Source organism: Zonotrichia leucophrys, chromosome Z, assembly GCF_028769735.1.
Source record: "Zonotrichia leucophrys gambelii isolate GWCS_2022_RI chromosome Z, RI_Zleu_2.0, whole genome shotgun sequence".
In the NCBI taxonomy this organism is placed as follows: Eukaryota; Metazoa; Chordata; class Aves; order Passeriformes; family Passerellidae; genus Zonotrichia; species Zonotrichia leucophrys.
The window spans coordinates 44,560,687-44,587,335 of NC_088200.1; the positions used below are offsets into that span (position 1 = coordinate 44,560,687).

Genomic DNA, 26,649 nt, shown 5'->3' on the forward strand with positions numbered 1-26,649 from the left:
ATTCTGATTTCTTAAAAGATAAGTATAATTTGCAACATGAAACTTGGAAACATCTCATTCCTGACAAATTTATGACAAATATTGTTCATGACAAAAACATGAAAAAAACCATGTTTTTTTGTTCAGCCAGATTTTGTTTCTCAGATCATGTGGTGTTTAGACATACTTTAGACCACACTATACATAGAGAAGCCTTAACCTCTATAATTACATGCTGCTAAAACCAAGAACATTTATGCACAATGTTTATGTATTTTTCTAACTATATGTCTCTTTACCATATGTAAAAAGAAAACCAAAATTCGAGAAGTTCATCTGTCTTACATATTCATAGACTGTTCCTGGTGTACTTGAATAATCAAGCACTTTTCAATTTAAGCAACTATGCTTCACATAGCTGTACTTGAAAGAGAATTTCTAAAATCTTAAACATGGGGTTTGTTTGTTGTATAATTAACAGGTTTTCAAGAATTATCAAATGAAAGAGGTTATAAATCTCAGTGTGAAAGAGCTGTTATGGTTTCCCCTGTAGATCTGAGCCACAAACCCACCATGCTTTCTCTGCACAGGGCCAAGTCTTTGTCAACAATGTCTGACATAATGCATAAAAGATGGAGAGAAATGTGACAGTCTTTAGTCCTTGCACATGCTGCTTCCCATATGATTTATTTGGCTTGTCAGTGAGGTGCACATTTTCCAGGCATTATCCAAGTATCTAAATCTAAATGTGCCCAGAATGCTGTAGGAGCATTTCATATAGGCTCATGGTGGGAACTTTGGGGATGTATGCAATAACAACACATTTTCTTGTGGCTTTGAAAGAGACTTAGAAGAGTTGCCACGAACCCGTCACAAGCAGCCAACACAATTTTAGTCAGATTCTTGTTTATCACAGCTTGCATTTTGACTGTTGTGTTAGCAGATGATGGAGTTGCAGGTAGTAGCCAAAAACTTCAAGTGAGGGTTTGAAGGTAACTGAGAGAGCTAACTCTGTGAAAGGGCTTTGCTCCCCTGGCTAAGCACCTGCAGCCTTTACCTCTAGGCAGATGTGGGCAGCAGGAATCAGCACTACAGCATTTCAGCTTAGCATCCTGGAAATTATCTTAGGCTTGGTAGGCAAGTGCGTCCAAGAAAGTATACCAGAACACCACGGCAGGTGGGGGCCCGTCCCTCGATCTGCACACCCTTCACCAGCATGACCGGCTATGACTGCCTGCCTTTTGCTTGCCACAGGGCCACCCTCGCCAATTTACCCTGCTCCTGCTTTAACCATCCAGGCCTGCGTGGCCCATGCCTGCCTGTGTGCCCCAGCCCCGTCTGCCTCAGCCAGAACGTCCATTCCAGCCTGCGCGCTCTGTGCCTGCCTGCGTGCCCCCTTCTTGCCCACACGCCCATCTCTTCCCAAACATCGAATCCTCGCCCTCTCCTCTCTCTCTGCGCCCCCGTCGCTGCCTGCACCTCCTGTGGCTGCCCGTGCGTTCCGTCCCAAGGCCGCCCATCGCTGCCGAGCCCCGTGCGCACCGTGCGCGCTCGGTCCGCGCCCTGCCCGCAGGACCCTCGGGGCGGGGGCGGGCCGTGGTGGGCGGCTCCCGCCTCCCTCGCTCGCTCGCTCCCTCCCCGCCGTCCGGCAGCGGGGGCCGCGCCCCGCGCACCTCCCTGCCCTGCGGGGCCCGGCGGCGCCGCGCACCCCGCGCCGCTCGCAGAGGCGCGCAGGGCGGCCCGAGGCAGGCAGAGCGCCGCGGGAGCAGGATGGCCGCGGGGCAGCGCCGGGGCTCGCCCTCCTCCCCGCTCGCCCTCGCCCTGGGGCTGCTCGCCGTGGCACAGGTAAGGGGGCCCGCGGGACCCCGCCCGCCCCTCCGCGTCCGGCTGCCCCGCCGCGCTGGGCGTGAGAGGTCCGCACCTGCGGCTGCCGGGCGGGCCGCGCTCCGCGCTGGCTCCTCCTCGGCCGGCAGGTTGCTGCCGCCGCTGCCCGCAGCCCCTGCCCGCACGGCAGGGAGACTCCGCCGGCTGCTGGGTGTGCCGAGCGCGCGTCTCCTTGAGCCTGGCTGGTCTCGCCAGATCCCTGCAAGGGAGGATGGAGGGGCCGTTGTAAAAGTTGCGATGTTGCTGAGCTGTTCCGAGTGTCGGGAGTGAGGTTCTCAGCCTGCTTCCTCTCTGGAAAATACTCTCCAAGATACAGAGAAACTTAGAGAGTCCCTGCCTGCGTTTCTCACATGGGTGTTTATTTCCGAAAGTCGAGACCTGAGCCGGGGCCGTGTCAGTGCGTTTCCCTTGGGTGTAATTTACATCCTCTTACGTGCTTTACAGGTAGTTTGTTTTGCTTATTCATCAATTTGCTATTGCTCAGCTTTTATTTCAGACTCCTGCAAAATAAAATAATGAAGTGATAGTAATAATAACAATAAAAACTCACTTGCACCAGGATGCACCAGTTTACCTCTCTGGAGACAATGTACGAACTCACTTTCACCTTTGTTTGTACCTTAAAGAAAAAGGTGTGTAGTCATGACTCTATAAAACTGTTCCCATTTGAGTTTGTTCTTAAATTTCAAAGATAAATTTTAAAAAAGTAATGGCACATTTCAGTAATGATTATATTTTTTGTATTTAAGGCAATATCTTAAATCTCTCAAGAAAACAACAAACAACTTCTTAATTTAAAAAAGTACAGGATCACTTGAAATAAACTTAGACACATAATTCTCTGTATTTGTATTTTTGGTCTCCTCCTGTGCTCATGAAATGTGTTTTCTCCTCTCTTGAACCTCTCCAGTAACTGTGCATCCATGTGCAAGTTAGGCTAATCATCCGAGTAAAGTTTTTAGTTTTGATAGAGAAACTTTTGTGTTAGGTTTCTTTGCCTTCTGTTATTGCACCACTTTGGGCTCCATGCAAGGAATCTATTCAAAAGCACTGTGGAATGCCATGAAGGTTGAAGCGTGATGCCAGCCTGCACCTGTAGGCATGTGGCCAGGACTGGAAAAGGACTGGGTCACTGGAAAATTGTTGAAAAAGGTTGCAGGTTGCTTTGGTAGCACTGGAATCCTCAGGATGCCCAGACTGGCCCATAGAGAACTGTCTCTAATGACATCTGCTGTCTTTTCTGATACAGGCCACTGGAATTGTAATAGCTGTGATCCTGCAATGGAAACCTCATCTGCCACTTCCTTTAATCCTGCCCCCAATTCTGTTCCCAGGACTGAGATTCTGAGATTGGGCTGATCTCCCCTGGCACTCTGCTCTTTCCCTGCTTATCCTGGCCCTGTGCACCTGCTGTTCCTCTTTCTTGCAAGCAGTTCTGCTTTGTGAGGAACTGTCTCCCTATTTCCTTTTACAAGCAAATGCAGACTATTTAGGTTTACATTTGAAAATTGTGGAGTGATAGATTTGCAGTGCAATGTTTCCCCTGGTTTATATGTTGGACACTTAGTTACAACAATTTCATTTTACACTTACTGAGATAGTGTTATTCTTGAAATAGTATTTTGGCACTGCCTTCTGCCTCTAGTCTCAAGTGTGAGTAAAATCAGTTGTCCTCATGGATAGCATTTCCTAGGGCCAAAAACATAAGCAGCTTGGGAATCCTCCTGTTGTTTTTTTTTTTGCATTTGAAGTATGAGGTACTGGAATAAGTGGGGATTAAAGTTATGTTTCACTGAGCAGCCGCAGCTTAGACCCCTGTATGCGTGTATCACGAAGAAGGTGTGTATATATATGTATATATATGTATGTATGTATATATATATGTGTGTGTGTGTGTGTGTATGTCTCTCTCTATATAAACAAGCTGCAATTCTGTAATGCTGCATTTATTAATTTAAAATTCTGATTAAGGTGAAAAATTATTCTTCTCATTTGCTGTGACCATATATTTAGGGTTTGGATGATATTTCTGTACCATTCTATATTATCATAGCATGGTTTGGATTGAAAGAGACCTAAGTATAATCTGGTTCCAAATTCCCCCACATAGGCAGGGACACCTTCTGTCAGGGTAGGTTGCTGAAAGCCCCATGCAGCCTGACTCTGAGCATTTCCAGGTATGGGATGAAAGAGCATGCTAAATACTTTTAATACTTTTCTTTCTTTTTAAATTACTTTATATTTTTTTAGGGAGAAATAAACTGAGTCTTTGAATCATGTGTTGTTGTTATTACTATTTTAATTATTATTTAAAATAGTTATTACTGTTTTAAAACTAGATCAAACTGGGTCTTTTCAGTAGTGATAAGTATGATCTATGATCTATTAATAAATGATTTTGAGCTCTATTTTAGAATTAAGTATGAATTTGCTTGGGTTGACATGTGCTCCTACTGCATTCTTAGTTCAGTGTTTCTGTGGAATTTCAATTTACTTTTGATTTTTTTCCCATAATTTTTACTTGATACATTTTTTTTTCCTTTGGGTCTATAAATGGCTTTAGTGGAACTTCTCTTATTAGGGTGGTTCTTCTCACAGGGATTTATTTTTTAATATTTGTGATTGTGATTATAGTAGATACCTCAACAAAAGAACCTAAACTAGTGTCTAAAATTACATTGTATACAATAGTTACTGTAGCAGATGCATGTGACCGTGATCACAAGGGTTTTCAGGATGAAGAGAGATGAGAATGTTGATTCCATTATCAGAAGTCTTGATTTATTATTTTATGATATATATATTACATGATATATATGTACATATATATACATACATTAACTATACTAAAAGAAATAGAAAGGAAAGTTCTCAGAAGGCTAGCTAAGCTAAGAATAGAAAAGAATGAATAACAAAGATCTGTGTCCTGGCAGAGAGAGAGAGCAGCTCTGCCGTGAGTGGTCAGTAAATCCAAACATCCAAACAGGCGCATCCGTGATTGGTCTCGGGTGGAGACCATTAGCCTCCACACCTCTCGGGTGGAGGCTAATGGTCTCCACCCGAGACCAATCACGGATGCGCCTGTTTCATTCCACAGCAGCAGATAACCATTGTTTACACTTTGTTGCTCAAACTTCTCAGCTTCAGCAGGAAAAATCCTAACGAAAGGATTTTAATGGAAAGATGTCTGTGACAGGTGCAGTTTTTTACTCTGCCTAAAACTTCATGTATGAGCTTCGTGGATAAGTGCATGTGCCCGTGTGTTTGTTTTATGGGCTGCCTGGGTGTGAGCAGGTTTAGGTCTGGAAGGGGTGTAAACAAGTGTAGGCCATTGATAAACAGATTTTGCATGGTGGCCATTGTATTCTCAAACTATTTGAGCTACATGTTTGCTATATGCTATTCTATTTTGTATTTAAATTATTGTGCTTGCTACAGTGTACCCTTTTTATGTTCACAACACGCATTACAAGGCAGAAGGAAGTAAAGTGGTGGTGGTTCGTGTATCAGAAAACAGTCATATGAAGAATAGAGCATCTTTTTAAAACAGTTGCATGTAATCACAAAATAATTATATTAATATAACTGTTTAATAATATTAAGCAGTTACATTTATCCTTCCCCAGAAAAATATTTACCAAGTGAAAATCCAGTGAGTTTTGTTTCATTGTCCACAGCAGGCTATAACTTCCTCTTCTACTGGCCAAAGTTTAAAATAAAGCCAGTCAAAGATAGTGAAAATAAAAACACCCTCCCTACCTTTGAAAAACTGACCATATTATTGTTATAGGATCAAAATGCTTTAATTAGGAGTCATTTCAGATAAGACTGCAGGAAAAACATGAGATGAGGATAAAATATTTAGGATACAAGTACGGTGTTTATGTGGGCCAATTAGTCAGCCAGCGTTAAAGTATTACCATGCCCCTACTTGCTTCATGTACAGCCATCTTGAAAGCAATTTTGTATCCATCCAACCAGTTTTGTACTGTGTTTTGCATAAATCTGGAAGCATTGTGATCAAAATTATATCAATGAACCTAGTTATGACTGGCAATATTAAATTTGAGCAAACTCAATAGTAGTTTCATGTTCTTGTGGAAGGTCTAAATAAATTTCTGTTACTTTAATGACTAGAGTTTTCCTTTTAGATTTGTAATAGATCAAATGGGTTCTTGGATATATTTTCAACTCAAGGCAAAAAATCGCAATGAGGTATATATTTTTTTACATCATCATCTGATATATTGAACTTCCTGTTGTTTCACCCTTCCCTTCCAATTACAATCACCGAATTGTAGTCTGAATAAGGTTTGCATCCTGTCCATCTATACATCATCCTGTCCAACCCCCCAGCCAAACAGGGTTTCATAGAGCCAGCTGCCCAGGATCATGTCCAGGCAGCTTTAGACTGTCTTGAGAGAAGGAGACTCCACCACCTCTCTGGAAAAGCTATTCCAGGGCTCACCCTCAGAGTGTCCTAATGTCCAGAGTGAGCATCCTGTGTTCCAGTCTGCAAACGTTGCCTCATGTTCTCTTATTGGGCACCACTGAAAAGAGCCTGACTTTGCACCCTCCCTTTAGGTACTTATATCCATTAATAGAATCTCCCCAAGCCTGCCTTTCTCCAGGCTGTACAGTCCCTCTCAGCCTGTCAGTCCAGTCCCCCCATCATCGCTGTGGCCATTTGTTGGACTCCTCTTGCATGTCCATCTCTCTCGTGTGCTGGAGAGTCTAGAACCAGACACAAGGCTCCAGGCATGGCCTCATCAGGGCTGAGTTGATGGGAAGGATCACTTCCCTCAGTCATTTGATTAATGCAAGCATTTGCCTTCTCTGGTGCAAGGGAAACATTACTGGCTAATGGTCAGTTTTGTGTCTACCAGCTATGACTGTGCCCAATCTTTTCCTGCAGAGCTGCTCTTTAATTTAAGAAAACACTTTGGGCTAGCTTTTTACCATGGTGGGCTAACTTCAACCTGTAGTAAGTACACCTGGCTTCAACTGACTGTTTTTAGGAAGGATTAATGGAAAACTCTATTGCCATTTCTGAGAATTCAGGTGGATGGGACAAAATTTAATTTTAAGCAGTTCTTATGACCTTTCTGTCATGAAAACCTTCAGTCCCCTTTGTTTCTTTGTGAAGAAGGGTTACATATTTAGCAAGAGAAAGGACTTTCACTGGAGATGTCGATTGCTGGAATTATGAAAGTAGGAGTAAGTTTCCTTAAGTTACAGATCTCTGAGCATTCATAGCTGGCAGCTCACTAGAGATTTAAGCCCTCAGCATTTTCACACATTTTCATGGGCCATATGTGAATATGTGCATATGTGAATATGTGTAGGGAAAGAAGCGATACTTCCTCTTCTCCTGTTGCACCAAAGTCAGGTTATTCACAAAATGCTATCACATATGGATCCTACAGCAGTCCTATTTTCAAGTTAATGGGCGTGTACACAAGGTAGGGTGAATCAAGGGTTTGTGAATTCTTCTGCAGATTAAAAAAGAGCTACAGCAGGTTCAGAGATAAACAGAGGTGATGGGAATATTTTAGCACTGGACTGATTGTACAGTTTCTGACAAGATCCCTAAATATATTAGTAGTTCTTGACCCAAATAAACCCCTCTTGTGTAATAGCTTTTGCCTCCTGACGATAAAGGGAAAAGAAAAAAACAATATTTCAGTGGCATCTATCTGATTTGAAATTTTATTTCTTCCCTCATTTAGTTATGAATGCCAGTTTCACAGGCGTAAAAATACTTTCCTTTTCATTAATATTTCCTGTAATGATTGGGTTGATAATGCTACCATACAATTAAGTCCAGACAGGGAGTATTCTGTGATTACTAATGAGTGATGGCAGAATTCCTTGATGAATATATTCTGCTAAAAGTGGAGGTATAATTTCTGCTAATCTGGATTAGATTGCTAGTATCACATTCCAGTTTCATACCCCTGTAAATTTGTATTCTAGATGCATTTAAATTTTAATTAAACTTTAATTTCTATTGTAAGAGAATAGAAATTAAAATTTAATTAAAATTTAAATGCATCTCTGTTCTTAGTGCAGAAGTTCACATTGGGCGCATGAAGTGAACACTTCTAGAGCTTTATGGGAACCTCAGAGGATGTAAATTATTGCTGCTAGTTTTTCCCAAGGATTAAAGGATTCTGTGTGGCTATCAGATAGGCCTGTGTTTTGTATCAGGATTTTTGAAAGTCTTGATTAGAAATTGAATGTTTTCCTTAGACTTTTCTTAGGCTTTCACTTAACATGAAAAAGAAAGAAAGAATATTTTTCACTGTAATCCACACTTCCACACTTCAGTAATTTTACTCCTCAGTGTCCTTTCTTTCGTTTGTTTGTTTGTTTGGGAGTTTTTGTTTGATTGTTTTTTGGTTTTGTTTGGTTTTCTTATGAAAATCATAATAAAATATGCCTTGCCCGTGATCTAGAAGATAATGAAAAGTGATGAAGTCTTCTATTGGGATGATGTATGGTAAATAGACTAGCAAGTCATCAGCTGAATTTTGCACCACTTTACCATTATTCCCTGTATGTTTCTGGTCCTGTATTTTAAATCCTCCTATGATAGCTCCTGTACAGCATGGGTACCTATTGCTATTGCACGCCTTAAGGCACTTTGCATTCTGAATTTGCAGCTCTGTCCCACCTGCAGGCAAGATGTTTCTGTTACAGTAAGCAGTGTAATAGCAAAGTAACATGTCATTTACAAGACTTGGTGAATAATGCCATGTGCATCTGAGTCATGCCCCTATTAAAGTTAATTAAACTCTTTACACCCTTTTCAGTCTTAAGGGTATATTTTTTATGCCTTTTGAGAGAAATGTGCAGTCAGCATAATTGTTGAACATGTATGTGCAAGGAGAGTTACCAAGAGGGGGAGAAGTGGAAAGCAAAGAGGCAGTCCAAGGCCTTTTGGAAATACATCTATTGGAGCTGCAGAAGTTATCCTAGAATACATTCTGGGATGGCTAGATCACTCATGTGGTTGGACACAGTCACATTTCTTCAAGTAGAAGAAGAAAAGAAAGAAGATTAAAAAAAGATGCTTCATCAATTGGACTGAACATAAAGAGGTGAAATTGTATTACAACGATGTGTTCTGCTCAATGACAGAAAGCCTATTTTTTTCAGTATGTTCTACTGGGTGGACAAAAGCAGTGTCATAAGTGCTGCTTACACGCCAGTTCAAGGCTGGTGTGGCAATGGAGGGGGTGATCTAGCAGGACTATCTGATCTTGGCCGGTAACATCCATCAGAGGAATTGAACAAAGCTAATTCTTGCATCCATGCTTCAAATTTTTCATAGTTCTGTATGGCTCAATGTCATAAATAATTACATTACATCAGTCCCAGATATGGCTTGTGGACCCTGCTACTTTCGACTCAACTGAGTTTTTCCAGAATTTTAATCTGTACTTATGTTTTTTTTTTTTTAAACTGACCCCATATATGTGTGTTTTTCCAATCACTATTTAATAATGGAGGAGTAGATTTATACAGAACTGCCAGTAATTGTTTCATTTAGTTTTGTTTTGACTTGCAGATTAAATGGGTATATGAAGTGCATTAAATAGAAGGACCTGCTTTTGGATTTTGACATTGTTACAATAATAATGCCATTCTCTGTGTAACTCAGGTGGCTGCAGAAATCAGATTTCCCTTGTACTGTAATTTTTTTTGGATTCTGTGAAAAGCTGGCATGAAGGAAAGACTTTATGAATAAGAATGATACTACTACATAATATAATAGCCAAACACTATTCCTCTGCGGCTACATATTTTATTTGATTTTTTTTTTTACTGCTCCAAGTATTTTTTAAATGAAATAGAGGGTAGCCACACTCATCCTGACCTACACTAACTCCCAAAGAAATGAGTGAGTTGAGATGATCATCTTTGTTATTTCTATGGGCTTTGCTACACCATGTTGGGGTAGGACAGTGGAAGTGAAGACAGAAAGATTTAATTTTTTTAACAGGTGATTTACATTTCAAGAGTAAATGAGCATAGTGAAACAAGAGCTATTGAATTTGGGGTTTTGAGTCAAAGACCAGGAAATAGCCTTATCTTTGTACTGTTTTATTTATTCAATTTTCTGATGTGCATCTGTTTGAAACAGTGATTGTAGAACATGCACACCTTCAATGGTAAATTTTAAACAAACCTGCCCTGATTAAATCATAGTGAGTTTATTGTGTAGAAAGGATTTATTATTTGATGACTGGCTTGTTCAAGGAAGCTGAGCACAGGGGTTACTCAAACTGTGTGCCATTAGTTTCTGATATATTTGGAAAGCGTAATGTTAAGTTCTTACTGCAGTAGCAGAAAAATCTACGAGACGCTGAACAGCCATGAGGTGAAGAATATTTTTATCTGCTGGAAAAGACACACAAGGGAAAAAAACCCAGGAGGATTTGATACTTGGTTGCTGTTCAGATGAAGAAATACAGCAGAATTCATCAGACAGTAAGAAGTTCCTGCACTTCCCGACTGACTGACCTGGGTCAGTCAGGGGACAGCAAGATGAAAAGAGATGTGCTTAATATTTCGGAGAGATGATATAAAAGTGAGTGCACCATTGATAGTGGGAAAAATGACTGTACTAACTGCATATGCGAATATGAAATCCAGAAAATTATTAGACGTAGTACTAAAAGACAATTTTGGGAAATGATTTTAAAGTTGTAGACAAACACATTTTAATGGAATATCTATTTAACAGAAGAAAATTTTCCCTAGGAAAACCTTCCTTTTAGAGAGTTTAGGAATTTTAGAAACTATTCTTATTCCTTTTGAAGCCTTCATTTTCATTATGTTTAAAGTAAAAAAACCCATAAAAACAATCAAACCAAACCAAAAAAATAAAACAAGCAACAACAACAAAACCCTAAAAGCAAAACCAAGTAACTTAATTATACTTAAAATATAATTTTTTCTTCTGTAATTGTGTGAAACTTTGTAGTAGGTCAAAGTGGACCATTCTTAAATTAATTTAGCTAATGAGACCTGCAAGTTGTTCATAAGGTTTTGGTGGAGGATGAGGGGTGTTTGGATTTTCATTTTTTTTCCCAGATTTTAGGATTTCTTGAGGAGTAAGAGTCTTTTATTTTTCTTCTTACCTCTTTTCATTTTAAACTGTAGCAACAATATATCTAATCAAATCTCTGAAATGATGGAGCATGTTTTCCTGGTCAGTCTTAACATGCTAAAATTGCCTTTTCCCACGTCCTTATTTCCCTCTCTCGTGAAATTAATGGAGCTGTTCTCAAACATGATGATAAAAATTAAGTTTTTGCATTGAATCTGAAATATTTTTTGAGAAATTATGACAGGGCTCCTTTTTATTTTCCTTTTCCTCTTAAAAACCTTCTACATCCAGATTTTTCTTCCTGTCCCCATATAAAACTACTCAAAAAGGGGATATTTTGTTCATAGATCCTGCCACAGGATCAAGCTGAGGTCTTGAGTTTCTAATGCTTCTAATGTACACTGTATTTTGCATTCTTTATATGGCTTTTCTAGTTGTAAAACAGAGTTTATATTTTCTTGTGTCTTTTATATTTTTGTATGGTTTCAAAGCAGGAATTTGTATGTTCTTCAGGAAGTACATAGCACAACCTAGTTCTTTACAAAGTCATTCAGAAGAAATTGCAATTTAAGTAACTACTGTGAAAACCACAGGCTTTAATGGCAGAATCTCTGGTAGCTGCATTTTTGCTAGCTGGGTGTTTTCAGATTACAGGATTAACACCTGAAAATTATGTTTAAAGTAATTGAAGTTAGATTTTTCTACATGACAGCTCTGAAATTCAACTAAGCATCTGCTGGCAGCATTTTTCTTACTTGTAACAGCAAGATTATATGTCTCCCCCCCATCCCTGCTTTAGAAACGATATTCAGCTTTTTCCAAGTTTACAGCTACTGATACATTTGACTAGAATACTGGGTAAAATCATGGTCTGGAAAGCAATTTCTAGAACAAAAATTAGGAAGAAACTTGCACTGTTTAAATACTGTGCAATGTCAACACTTTAGCCTTGCAAAAACACAAGAGACAGAAACCAAAGAACTGACAGTACATATTTTCATCTGGAGACCCCACTTTCATGAAAGATTCCACCTACAATTCTTCATATTTGTGTATGTGTCTAGCTAGTTGTCTGTATAATACAGACACCTTACTGTGACCAAGATTGGAAGTGGAATATTGAACCTGATAACTGTAATTGGTCAAACTGAGGTTTTGGCACATTTGCAATACTTGCAATAGGAGTGTTTGTCTGAATAGTAGCATGTGTTATGAACTTGGAACTGAGAATGGATTATTGATTGCATAAAAAGCACAGAACATCAAATATCTTAAGTCCAAAAGAATGTTTACAAGCATTATTTTTTTCTTCTATGTCCTATTTTAGCAAAGCAGGAGAATTTTTGTTTGTTTTTAAACTTCTAGAAGTACATGAGAAACATTTCATGCTGTTTATATTTTTGCTGTTTTATAGTGGCTTTGCTTCTGTTTGCCTTTTCTAAGTATTTCAAAATGTCAGGATGAAAGACTGTCTATGTAAACTGCTCTGATTTGAAGAATTCAGATGGTTCTATAAGATGAAGATAGCATGGAGTTTAATTTAACCTGATAGAAGATTTTCCACTTGTTCTGAAGTCTAAAGCCTGTGGATTTAAAGAATCCTAGTTTCTTAAAAGCTCCGGGATGTATACTTGTACCTCTGAGAAGGACAAATAACTTACACTGAATTGTAAAATTTAAGAGAGTTCAAATCATCTTCAAATCATCAGTGTGTGCTAAAATGACTAAAACAAGTATATGGCCACATGGCAACCTGGATATACTTCCCATGTCATTGGGGAGACAGAGTAAGGCAGAAATAATCTGAAACCATTTTCAAATAATTAAGTACAATATCCAAACTATGACATTTGAGATTGTGTTTATCTTCAGTAGCAACAAGTAGTTTGACATCTTGGGTTATGAAAGTTAAATATATGAGTACTGTTTTTAATTACTTGGTCAAAGAGGATAGATCTGCCTTTAGAAATCTTGTTTACATAAATCAAAAGATTAAATGAACATAAGTAACTTATGTTTATTATTTTTATCTCCAATGGTAAAATACTTAAGACAAGCAAAGCAGCATTATTTGTTTGTGTTTAGGCAGAGTAAATAAAGCAAACAAAAAGTCATTCTGTGCCATTTCCTGAATAGAGTGTGTAGGTGCTACTTTGAAATCATTTCCTTAAATATGGTATCTGTGCCATAAATTTTGCCATAATTTAATTTCCAAGAGAGAGAAAATTGAAAAAAATTGAAAATTGAAAAAAATCTGTAAAGGGATGGTTCAAAGGAAGTTATGAAAATAGAATAGAGGATAGCCATGGATTTTCACTTAAGGAATTCCTCTAGCAACATTCATGAACAGGCACAGAAATCTCACTGGAAATGTTTTGGATAGTTATGTGCGATAATATATTGCCCATTGGAAAAGAGTTTTGAGGCAAGTATGGACAGAAGCAATTAACTGAGAAGGTAACTGGATCTTTAATATGATAAACACTTCTTATGATATCCCTTAATCTTTTGAGGTATGTATTTCCTTTTGTTTTCTTTTTTCCAGGCCTCTAACTATTAAACATTTATTTATTCTGATGTAGCTTTTAGACTTAGACTTCTCTTGGCTACCAATTCATTCATTGGAAAGAAAGAAAGGAAGAAGAGAAGGAAGAGTAAAGTGATTAGTTTAATGTCGGCAGTCTCTTATTTTCACAGAATTGCTATAACCATTGTACCATTTTTTAATGCTTCTATCTCTTCTTCACCTCCTACATCTTCAAGACTACCAGCAAAAATAAACAATTTTTCCTATGGTAACATAGTATGTCTTGCTGAAAGCAAAGTCTAATACAAAGATTCAATGATTTCAATTATACAAAACCAGTGGGGAATTTGTTCCTTCTTAACTTTTAATAACAGGATGACAGGATACATGTCTATAGAATCTTGGGAGAATTATTCACATCCTCTTATTTATTTCTCCCTCCCCTTGTTCCCCCACCCACATTTTTCTGAAACTCTGGATGTTTGCCATGGCTTGAAGGATGTTGGGCTGTATATGCAAGTGTTACTACTTGAATGATACTGCTTCCTTACTTTCCTTGTTCTTGTGTGTGTAATTTTCCTCATTCAGAAGCCACTTGCCAGATTTTTAGGTCATCATCCTTGTCCTCTTCTCAAGCTCATCTGGCATGTCCCATTTAACAAGTGTGTGGATGCCAAGGATGTGTTCAGTTTTCCCTCGTGGAGTGCACCAATTTGTGCCCTTAGATACTTTGTACAAAGGATACATCTGTCTTTTCCAGGGGTGTTTTGTCGTGCATGGGTGGTAAGCATGTGATGGAGCTTTCTGAAACTGGTCTGTTAGCTGAAATGAGCCACTTGTGGGATTTCATCCAGCATTTTCCTCATAGCCCTACCAAGCAAAAGTATCCCTAAGGGGATCTCTTCTGTATGTCATGTAATTGCTTTTGGTAAATAACTTGTTTTCAGCTTTTGTATTATCCATTGTCATAGCTCTTGGCTGTCTTGATTTAGTGTGATCATAAATTTTCATACCATAATTAATTTTGTTGTTCTTTTGCAGCTTCTTGAGAGTGGTTTGGATAATTAGGTCTGTGTTCCTTGTAACTGTATTTTGTTCAATAAAGAGAAGAATGACAGTTAATGTACTAACAGCAAATTAATAATTTTTAATCTTCCATTAATCTTTTGTTTTCTAATCAAAGCAAGTTACCAGTGCATGCATTTTTATTTGAAAAAAATGTTTTCTTCTTCAGGAATTGTCCTAGTCCTGTTAAAGGACTGTTCAGTGTTTTCTTATTATGTAAAAATCTAGAACATAAATAATATCTAAAGACAACTGGATTAATAATAATAACCTGAAATAAATTAATGGTCACTGAGGAACCACATTTATTACTGATTTATCCAGATATTAGTTATGTGGTATTTTAATGCAACAGTATTCGAAAACTCAAATTCTGCAACATTGACATTATTTTCTCTGCCGAAGTTTTTCCTATTCTTGGAATCTCCACCAAGAGACCCCAAATCATGGCAAAATTTCACAGAAGTTTAGAGAAGGGGTTTTTCTGTTTGCTTTCTTTTGTTTTTTAATACAGTGTGCTTTCCCAGAGAGCTAAAAATTAGAAGGTTAGAAGGCTTGTCTGTTTCTGCAGTCCTGCGATCAGAAGAAAAAAGAGGAGCACGTTGTGGGACAAAGTCACCAGCAAGCCAGCAATAGAAACATCAATATATGCCTATACATGAAAAAGCAGTGATGAGAAAACATTACAGTAGAGAGTAATAGATCTAGTGGAGTGGCATATAGGTGAGTCATAAACACAGACAAGCTAGAGGGACAGAAAAATAGACGCAAAAAATTATACATAAATTGTTATGATTTGATGATATTTTGTGTTTAGATTTTGGTCTTTTTTATGTATCTGAGGCAAAATAAGTGAAAATTATATTATTATTAGTCATAATATAACATGCTTTTGTAGACATCTGCTACATATAATGAAAATGGGACTCTAGAGTTAGGAACCAAAATGGGTTTAATTATTTTAATTTCACCTTCTGCTTTACCTGCACAATAGAATATTTCTCAAAAGATCTGAAACCATACAGAGACTTAGGTTGAAATTTAAACATCAGGTATGCAAGATACCAATATATTGACCCAAGATTACTTACTTTTTAATTATATATTGTTGCTCAAAAGCAATACTCTATCTGCCCCTTGCAGAAGGTGGGATATTTTGGTGTGGTACAGGAGATGGGGTTTCTTCGCAATAAGGTTATTTAAACTGGGAGATGGTAGTGGCAGCTTCACTGCCTCAGGGCTACATACTAAGCTCTTCTTGTAGCTAAAGAGCCACAAACACATCCCTGAAACTTTGGTCAGCAGAGCTGAGAGGCAGGGGAGTGTGTGACTCCTCAAGGACCCTGTCTTGGGGCAGCACTGGGACTAGAAGCCTGCTAGATCCTGCCACTCACCCTGTTGGCAAGCTGAATTACACAGTACATCTCATGTTAGTGAAGGTCTACTGCTACTTATGGAAATTAGCTGGTGGCACTGCAAGAGAATTGCTCATAAACAGCATGTTGCTAAAAACCACATGTTGATTGCCCAGATATTGAGTATGTGATCATATAAGGAATTCTGTATGATGTCTGTATCAGCAGGAGATAAATTTAACCACAAAGGGATAAATTAGATAAAACGAGTGAAGTACACATTCCAGAATGCGGGCAGTTAGCCAAAGATGCATATTTCGACCCTGTAAGGTATGTGATGCCATTTTAAGTAGGTGGGAAAGCAGAAAAGCAGGTTTACACATGTTTCTTCTTGGGAACCATTCTGCATTGTATAGAGACACTGCTTAGATCAGCTAGTCAAGGAGATAACAGTATTCAGTAAGATCACTGCTTCATTCATGGAGGTTGAAACCTTTGATTCCAGTGTTTCACAATTACTTTTCTGTTTTTAGGTACTGTGCTGTATGAAATTAAAAAGTACTGAGCAATTTGAAGAGTAGTAGTCTAGATTAGACCTGAAGTGGCTATAACAACTAATATGTATTATTAGAATGTATTACTTGCATTTTCCAGTTTTTCAGTAATTCTTTAAGCATGCTTACTTTAATTTTTCAGGGCAAAGTTTTCTCTTTATTGGACTGTTAGCTGGAGAAACCACCACAAGACTTTGCTTTTCTAAGAGTTGACTGAGCCAACATGCCAAAATCACCATCTATGGTATGCTGTGTACATCCAGCTCCTGAGCAGCATATGCTGCATGTTCTGTGACCTTACTGGTTCAGAATTTAGCACAGTGGCCTTTTTCAAGTAAAATAAATAGGACAAACTGCATGCCCCTCCTAACAACACATTTTAAAGGAATGTGCACATATATATATATATATAAAATTTATATATGTGTGAGTGTTTAAAAATTCTGATAAGGACAGAGTGAGCCTTAAGATTTTTTTTTTCTCTATAGAAGTATATATATATATGGTGTGCAAATTTATATGGTTTTTATGTCTATGAAAAATAGCTTGATACTGAAGGATATGCAAAACAAAGCATGATTGTCAAAATAAAAATGTATATTTCTAAATAAGTTTTTTTTTTCCCCTGCCTCTAGCAGGGAAAATATAGAATGAATTGTAGAAAATATAAAATGAATTGATAATTTTAATGCATTAAACTAAATCATAATTTCAAAGTGTCAAAGCTGTTGAACACTCTATAAGTACTCATTTTAATGTTATTTAGTAATATGATGGTCAGCAGTCGCTTTTATGGAAGGCTTATAAACTAAGGAAATACAGATTTCTTTGAAAACTGGTAAGCAGTGCTTTTAATCAGTCTGGCAGTAACAATGTGTGATTCTGATATAGAAAATATCAGAATCTGATATTTTCTATATCAGAATCACACATTGTTATATAATATCCTTTGGGACATTACAGAGGTAATCTATAAAGAGGTGTATTGAGGTTATTTAATTTTAATATATCATTTATTCCCAAAAGGATAGGGCTGCTAAAATAATTGTGGGCAGGACAGTTCTTGCAATATTATATTTTCCTGAGTTTGGGCTGAATACTCTGCATTGCTACCTTTGAACAACCTGAAAGGCCCTCCTGATCTGTATGTGAGCTAAATGCTCTCTGGGGAATGAAGGGTTTGAGAACAGCCTTGCTGTGGAGGCCTTGGGCGTGCAGGTGGATGAGAGGCTGGACATGACCCAGCCATGGGCACTGCCAGCCCAGAGAGCCAAACGTGTCCTGGGCTGCATCCAAACCAGCGTGGGCAGCAGGGCCAGGGCCCCTCCTTCTCCACAGTTGTGAGATTCCACTTGGAATAACGCATCCAGCTCTGGGACTCAGTACAAGAATTACATGGATCTGTTAGAGAGGTGCCCACACAGATCGCCAGGGTGCTGGAGCGCCTCTCCTATGAAGACAGACTGAGAGAGCTGGAGGTGTTGAGCCTAGGGAAGAGAAGGCTCCATGGGGATGTTAAAGCAGTGTTCCAGTACCTAAAAGGATCCCGTAAGAAATATAGGGACACACTTTCTAGCAGTGTCTGCTGTGATAGAACAAGAGGTAATGGTTTTAACCTGTAAGAGGGTAGATTCAGACCAGATGTAAGGAAGAAATTTTTTACAACAAAGATGGTGAGTCACTGGAACAGGTTGTCCAGAAGTTTTGGATGCCTCATGTATTGAAGTGTTCAATGCCAGGTTGGATGGGGCTTTGAGCAACCTGCTTTAGTTGAAGATGTCCCTTCTCATCACAGAGGCCCTAGACTAGATGACTTCTAAAGATCCCTTCCAATTCAGTCTGTTCTATGATTCTAAATATGAAATAAAAAGAAAATAGAATTATTTGTACAGTATTAATGTGTGAGTGGAGTTGACAGGAGGAAGGAGTACTGGTTAAAGACTGCCAGACATTGGTGGAAAGTCACTATCCAGCCAAACATTAGGATGAGTTAGAGAGGGATAGTGTTGGCAATTGACCACATGTAAGTTCCTTCCATTTATTTTTGGAGAGTTCAGTCAGCCATAAGATAGCTTGATAAGGAATGTCTTTGGCTTAGATAAAATGGTAAGGAAGAGCTACTTTAATATCTTCAGGTTTGTGTTCCAGTCTGTCTCTTGACAAAGATGAATAGAAGGCTTTTCAATGTGATTTTCTCCATTGCTTTTCCAATGCAAGCAAATGATAATTCATTTGTAAGGTGCTAAGAAGACACAGTACCATAGATTTGTTCAAGGACCAGGTGTGGAAGCAGCACCACTGTTTGACTTTTCCCTTTGACAGATGACTGGAACTGAACACTTGTCTGGAGCAAACATTACCTCATAACATATTTGGCACCAGCACAACTGAAAGATTAGAGAAGAAAATAGTAATGTGCTAAAATGTGAAAAGGAAAAGAATATTGTTTTCTCCATCCAAAATTCACAATTTGTCTATTAATGCAGCATAGACTGTCTGTCTGGGGAAGTAGCGTATTTCACTATTCTGTGAAAGGGAACCAGTGATGCTCCCTGGATAAGATATGTCTGAACATCTTAAATCACTCCAATGAGAAATTTCTTCTTATTTGATGACATTCAGTCTTTTTAATGATGGAAGGTTAATGTGGTTACACTGTTATTTTGTGCTAGCATACTAAGCCAGCACTTTCTTCCTACTTCCTCAGACCTAATTATCTGTGAGCTAATAGTGAGCTACTAGCAAGCTATGTTTAATTTCTGTAGTAGCACCTGGTAATAGCAGGTCCTACCAGCTCCAAGATCCCTGGCAGTTGAGTCCACCCAGAAATCTGCTTTCAATTTTCTGACAAGCATTCCTGGTTTTGCTTTGCAGCTTTTGGGAACTTTATGGACCAGTTTTCTTTTTCCTCTCTGAAACAAATGTCAGCAGAGTCAAGATCCATAAACTCACTATTGAAAAGTGAAAACAAAGTGCTGACTCAGCCCAGGGAGTTGGAAGCAAGTTGCTCCCATAACAGGTTTGTGTAGAAATGACTGCTATGATAGCTGGGAGTGTCTTGTAAGTTTGCTTTTTATTGACATTTCCATATGGGCTTCTGGTGTTTTGTTTTTACACCATTGCTTGAATTACATGGGCTGTGCAAACCCTTTTGGGACACCAGAAGAGGAACTCCTGTTGAGACCATTCACTTGCTGGAGTGGCTTTGAATCAGTATTGTCTGGTGCTCAGTCACTGTGTCCCTGTGCTCTGGAATATGGAAGTGTTCACTTCTGGGAACTGTACTGGTGGAAGTACAAACTGGCATGTGCAGGCAAACTGTGTTTTCTGGCCTGTATTTTATTTCTCCCGATTGCCCTCTGAAGGTGAAAACAGAGATATCCTTTGCTTTTTGGGAGTGGTATCTTTGAATTAGGTAGGGTTAGCTCCCTTGAAGACATGCCATGTGCTGCTCTCCGTTTACATCATCTCTGCAGTGAGAAATAAATCCAGCAAAAACCCCTGCTTTCATTAGCCTTAACTTTATAAATTTTCCACACTAGGCAGTTATCTAGTTAACATATGGACTGTACAATAGAATATCCCAATGTGAATATGCTGTAAACCACTTGAGGGATTTGGCTGCTGTGATCAATCACAAGAGCATTTGCTCTAGGGCCATGTGTTATTATTTATAATATATACTGTTTATACTTCATAAAATTCTCTTATCACTCTTTATTTCATAAAATCAATTTATTGAAGGAAAGAGCCAAAAGATTTATCATTTTCATAATAAAATATCTTACTTCACCTGCCAGGAGTAGCCAAATCGATTTTTAACGTCTGTTAATGATTTAACTCTCCCCTTTTACTGACGTCAGTAAAAGGGTGTTACCACTCCCAGTCTTCAGTGAAAGGGTATTTTCAGTTTACAGAAAAATATACTGCTTGCCTCTGCATTTCTAAATGCATAATTTACACTACACTTTAATTTCTTATCAGCAAAATGTCGAAAACTTAGGTGGAAGTTGGTAAATATGGTGGTTATTCAAGAGGGCTTATCAAGACAGCATGTGAAGAGTTTTTAAAAAAATCCTTAAAATATTATATTTACTCTTCTTGTGTTTATTATGAATAACTAATTTAACAGACCACCTTATTTGCTTATCAACTTTCTCATTGCAATTCAGAGATATTTAGATTGAATACTGATTTAGTTAAACCCCAAGAAGTGTGTGCATTTTTAGAAAGAAAATGTGTTTCACAAAGAATTAAGTCATTGATTTACTAGATGCTTTTTAATGCATTATGATATTTAACATAACACAGATACCATTTTCCTAATTTCACAGTAAAAAATATTTTCTAAAAGTGATTGCTAGTATCATGTTCTGTGTAAGGGTGTTGTGAATTTCAGTTTTAAATGTGATTCTGTGATGGGTTTTCTTTGTTCAAGTAAATTTTCCACTCTTATTAAAAGGTTGCTGTAAATGCCTAGCTTTGATTATAAGGAGATGAGAGATTATTTTGTATATAAGATCTTACAATGTAAACAAAAACATCTGCATTTACATGTTTTTCATAAAAATTTGTTGGTCAGAGGTTCTTCTCTAACATATTTTCAGCTGTTACCTAATGTCTCTCTGTCAAAACATTTTATGTTATTTTTAGAATTTTGGTTTACTGAGTGTTTTGTTTTGAGGATTTCCCACATCCAGGATAGTTCTCTTGTTTCACAATAATAAAAAGAGCACCCCTTACAGAGTAGCCAGAGGGATGAGAAAGATGTGTGCAGCAAGGAGTTTTACTCTTTCCCCTGCACTTCATTTTTAAGCTGTCACTTATAATTGCTATTGCAAAATCTTATGGTATGTTTTTTTTTTGTTGCTGAAGAAAGAAACTGTGATGGAAAGGTCATTAATTTTGGTTGATTCCCAAACAGGGGAAGTATTTTTTCAGGCTCCCCATTCTGTCAGAGGCATGCAGGTTTATGCCCTTTCTGCAATACATTAATTGTTTTCTGAAAGTCTCTCTTTTAATTTCTTCAGTGTATATTAATCCTAGGAACACTGCCTTCTTAATTTAGCACATACAGATTAACTTTGGTCATCTTTGTGATTAACCACTCTAAATCTGCTGCCTGGTGGCATCTTGGGTGGCTGCACTCAGGTAGGGAGAGAACTGAGCTGGTTTGTAAGTGTCACAGGAATCCAAACCTGGCTAGTTATTCAAATCTTAACTTGCTCTGTTTAAATTTCAAATAAGCATTTGTTTTTGATTTTTTTTTTTCTGATGGGGAAAAAAATTGGTCTGAAATTTTTTAACTAACTTGGCATGAGCTGTAATCATGAATACGTTTTACCTGTAGTCTTAGTTCCTCAGAAGGGAAAGGTTCTTAACTCACATTCAGTTTAAAGTCTCAAATCAGATTTAAGAATTTTTTTAAAAAATGCTATGTCTAAATTCTGAATAGTATTCTGTTCTCATGCTTATTTAAAGTCATGTTTTAACCTGTAAAAATTATATTATCAAAACCATTGTTTTTAAAGGTCTGTCTGAAGGACCTAGCCTTTTGACTACATTGCTCTGAGCAAAAGTGAAATGTAGCATTCTTCTTCAAATCCACTTGCTATGACTTGAACAGTGTAAGCAGTTATTGGTCAAGATAATCCTGATATTTCAAATTCCTTTTATTAAGAAAATACTTATATTACAATTAAGTACAGGAGGACTTCTTCCTTTTCTTCCCTTTCCTCTCCCTCCCCCCTGTCTGGGAAGATCACTCTCCTAGCAGAAGGAATCAGTTTTGGTGCTATCTTCAGGAGACTGACCCCTTCAGTAGTCCCTTTACACACATGGATATCCATGTTGATGGCTATATTAATTTTTAACCTCAGGAGAAGACTATTTTTATTTTTTTGAGGTCTGTCTTACACCAGGTTAGTAGTAGCAGATGTAGTTTGTTGCCTGCTTTAACAGTGGTATGGACAGTTATAGCCGTGTAACTGCATTTTATTCTGGCAGAAATCCCATTCCACAGGCTGAGTGTGTGACTGAGCTTGCTTGTGCTAACATAACTGGCCACTTATTAATAGTGGAGGGAAAGAAATTCCAAGCACAATAGTAGTTCATAAAAACACGATGTGTACACCATGTCTAAGAGATTCTAAACTTGGTAGGAAGCACTAGAAGGTAATTAGGAGCCTTTAAATGTGGAAATAGGTATGAAAGATACATGAATATGTTTTCTCTTCATCAGCAAGTCAAGTAACTGTGGCAGGAAGTAAAGGGCGAAAGAAGATTGGCAAAGCCCATGTCACAGGCAGTTTAAATAATTATCAGGCTTTTCCAGTGCTTTGCAGGAACAATATATTGCAATAAATACAATAAATTGCAGCAACTTCAGCTACTGGGTAATTCAGTGTTACTGACTGAAGAGCCATTTCTTAGTAAGACTTAGTAGCCAGTAAGCTGTCACCTGATATGAATGGAAGTATAGTTCCCTCCTTTTTTCCCTTGAGTGGGCTAGATCTGTCCAGTCTCTTCTCTGAAAAGCTTGGCTATTGCTGCTGCTGATGGTTTGGATTTATGTGGAATAGCAACTTCACATCAGCATCTCTTCTGGTGATGAGTGTATGGTTCAGTCAAATCAAATGCTAAAATTTCCTTATCCCTTGGGATCCATACAGCTGCCTTTTGATTACATAGCTAATGTAGCCATTTTTCATCAAGAAGTGAGATTGCCCCATATGGTGAGAAAACCCACACAATGTAATTAATATTATTCCAGAAAATAAACTTCAAAGGTGTCAATAGGTGGGTGAAACACTGTAAAATTATGCCTTGGGGCCAAGAGAAGTACCTTTGAGAGTCTTGGCTAGCAATGTAGCAGCCTCTCTGTTTGTTTGCCTAATTGGTATAAATATCCTTTGAGAGCTGTAACAGAACTGACAGCAGGAAGCACAGCATTATTGAAAAAAATGTAGAGAAAAAGATCTTGGTTTAATCATTGACACGGCTGAAGAATGGACAGTTTACATTAGATCATAGTAAAAAGCATGAACTGAAACAAGTTATGTGGGAAATGTTTCACTTACAATAAGTTATGTACTTGAAGTGGCTTTCATAAAATACAAATAAATGGATATGAGAAACTTAATGACATTCTAAAACAATTTTTTTTAGCAAAATCAAATAAAAACAAAGGACTGATAATAAAAGCTGACAAAATTAGTGATTCAAATCAGAACCATTTCTGCTAGCAGTTAGCTGTGAGGAAAAGTCTGAATGGACCTTCTGTGTAATCTACTGAACTGGGCCTATAACATAGACTTACTTAAGTTACTCTTTGATTTTTCAATTTAGTACTTGATTAAAAGTTCCCAATATATAAAGCACAACTAGTACTGACTGCTGATGGTAGAAAAACAGTTCACATGCCCTAGCCTTCTGAGGCATTTAAGGTGTACTCTGTGTCACACTTCAAATTAACAGAACATGTAATCTCCATTGGCAAAACGGAGGCAAGTCAGGACAAGCAGGAGTCAGAAAGTTAAGAATGCAGCAGAGAAGTAATAATACATATTGTGTTCTCTTACCTCATGTAATTAACTATTTGTTGCAATATTTTGACAGGGATTCCACATGTCCTTGTCCACTCCTGCATGCATGTCATTTGTTAAAAATGAATGCACAAGTTAAATTGAACACAGAATTTTTATTTTTGGTAGACCATTTATAACATCCATGTGCACAATAAAATCACAAAACAGCAGTGTAAAAGTGTCTTTTTCTCAGGGGTTGGATACCAGCTCTGAGGAAGCATGACTGTTTCAAAGATCTGAATGGAATTTGGCATGCAATGTAAGTTCTGAAACAACCCATGTTACACACAGCAATTAGCATCCCACATATGCAATTGGATTAATCAGAATAGCCTTGGGGTATAAGTTTAATACAAAAAACTTCAAAAATATTAAAAATATTCAAGAAGAAATCACAATTTTATTTTCATAGGCCAAAATTTCAAACTAAGAATTGATAAGTTCTGGGAACATAGGTGAATGTGAGTATTTTCCAAAATCACTTTTTGGTTAGGTTAGGTGCCTTAAAGCAATACAGATAGGACTCAATCATTTATACAGTAACAGTATCTTTTCAGGCTAATCCCACCTTTTTCTTTAGAAATTTGTCAGTTATTCCATTTAATCATGCCAAAGTCCTTCTCAATCCAACATTTCCTTAACTTTTCCTCATATTACACCCACTTTGTCCCATTCAGAGCAGTAGCTAATCAAAAATGTTGTGGCAAAATGCTTACTGGCAATGGTAAGGTGTGACTATTTTGCCTTCTCTAGCACAATTTAGCAGAGTCATAAATGCCCCTCTAAATAAAATAATTAAAAAAAAATAAGAAAGAAACCTTTAGGGTGGGATGACTGCAATCTAAATTGAATTTCTTTGCCTTTCAGCTGCAAAGGAAAAGTACTTTCATTTGTAAAGGTAGTTTGCTTAACTCTGAGCTATTGGTAGAGAGGTCTCCAGCTGCTGCATTCCACAATTGCCTTTAATTCCTAGTTGGTATTAAAGGTTATGGTGTGACAGAGGATTTGTCCCAACCAGGTTAGACTGCAACTCAAACTCAAATAGACATTTAAACAAGAATGTGTATCTTAAGGATACTAGCCTGCCAATAGCAAACTCATAATTTCTGTTAACTGCCTAATCAGATCAGATCTGATCTCTGTTCTGTGTGATGTGAGTATTCTGCTGCAGTTCTTAAGCTCTAAATGTTACCAAGGGCTTATCAAACCCCGATCCTTATTCAAAACTACAAATGCTGGAGTTAATGCAGTATATGGGACAAGTCCCAAGGTGATGTTTTTTGATACATATGTTTTCCTTTCCTTTTTGTTTTCATTCAACTTTTAATTTTCGTCAAGATCTGTCTGCAGCTATGCAGTGAAAACACTATTAAATTTACAGTTCAGGAACACTGTAGGATTTGCCCACTAAAGATTTTTTGAGAAAAACTCTACCAATTATGTGAAAAATTACTTTTATTTTCTTTTCACTTTGTTTGTAGACAAAAATAATAGTTTTCAAAATAATTTGTATGTATAGAATAAGCAGGATGAAAAGAACTTGGGGACTAGTAAGACATTTCTGAGACCAAGTTATTGGATAATCAGATGGAAGTGGATTTTTGGCAATATATCCTTTCCTGCTGCTTTGTCCTCCTTCCTTTTACCAATTCAGATATCTGGGATGTCCTGTCTGGTAAATGCTGTACAAAAGAGCATGCATCCTATGAATTCAGCATTCTTTCAGACCTTGACATTGATAACATACAGAGAAAACTCTCCCGAATGACATAGTTTGGAACAAAGACAGATTGTGAAAGCATTACAAGCTTGATAAATTAGCTGGTTTGTGTTTGTGATTTTTTGCTAAGTAAGACAGTGACAGGTTGCGTGCTACATTTGACAAATTTCATGGACTAAGACTTGAGACTTCTTTGAAATATCAGCTGAAAGGGGGCTTTGCTTGATTACCCATGTGGATCCTGAAAATTGCAAAGAATGACTAATCTAGAAATGAGGGAATGCAGTATGAAACAGATGATGCTGCAAAGATTTTTCTTTAAAAGCTGAGTAGTAATAACTTTTATTTTAAATGAGAGTGATGGGGTTTCTGTGTTTTGTTTCTTTGTTTGTTTTCTATTTTTTTGTTGTTTTTTTTTTTTATTTTAAACTTGCTTCATTATCTTTGTGATTTCTCATTCAGACTTTTGACTGGTGACATTAGTACCAACAGCAAATCTTTATGTGCTAATAAAGAGGTAATATTCACAGCTTAAAATAACATTGGTCCTCTCTAAAAGAGAACAAAAAGATGAAAGCTGTGGCAAACAGAAGATATATTTTCATGACAAATTTTTTAAAAAAGCTGTTTCTGTTTCTTACTCTGTTCCTATTCTTTTACAAGTTTAAACTGTATCACACACCGTCTGTTAATTAGGATACAATATTCATGTGATTCAAGAGTAATCTTTACCTTTCTATACAACCAGGAGAATCACAAGGGTTAGAGTTTTAAAAAACTTCTTTTTCATAACAATATGCATGGTATACTGAACAGCATCTTTTAGTTCCAGGGAAGCTGGTGGGCAGTCTAATTTTGACT

At 37.7% G+C, this 26,649-nt stretch overlaps 1 protein-coding gene across 1 annotated transcript in view; it reads left to right on the forward strand.

The window, feature by feature from the left end:
- Nucleotides 1-1,749: 1,749 nt before the first annotated feature.
- The window catches only part of ADAMTSL1 (ADAMTS like 1), a 381,502-nt gene continuing 356,602 nt past the window's right edge, over nt 1,750-26,649 (forward strand). Inside the window, exon 1 of the mRNA XM_064736915.1 lies at nt 1,750-1,824. Coding sequence (XP_064592985.1) covers nt 1,750-1,824 — 75 coding nt within the window. The remainder of the gene's footprint in view (nt 1,825-26,649) is intronic.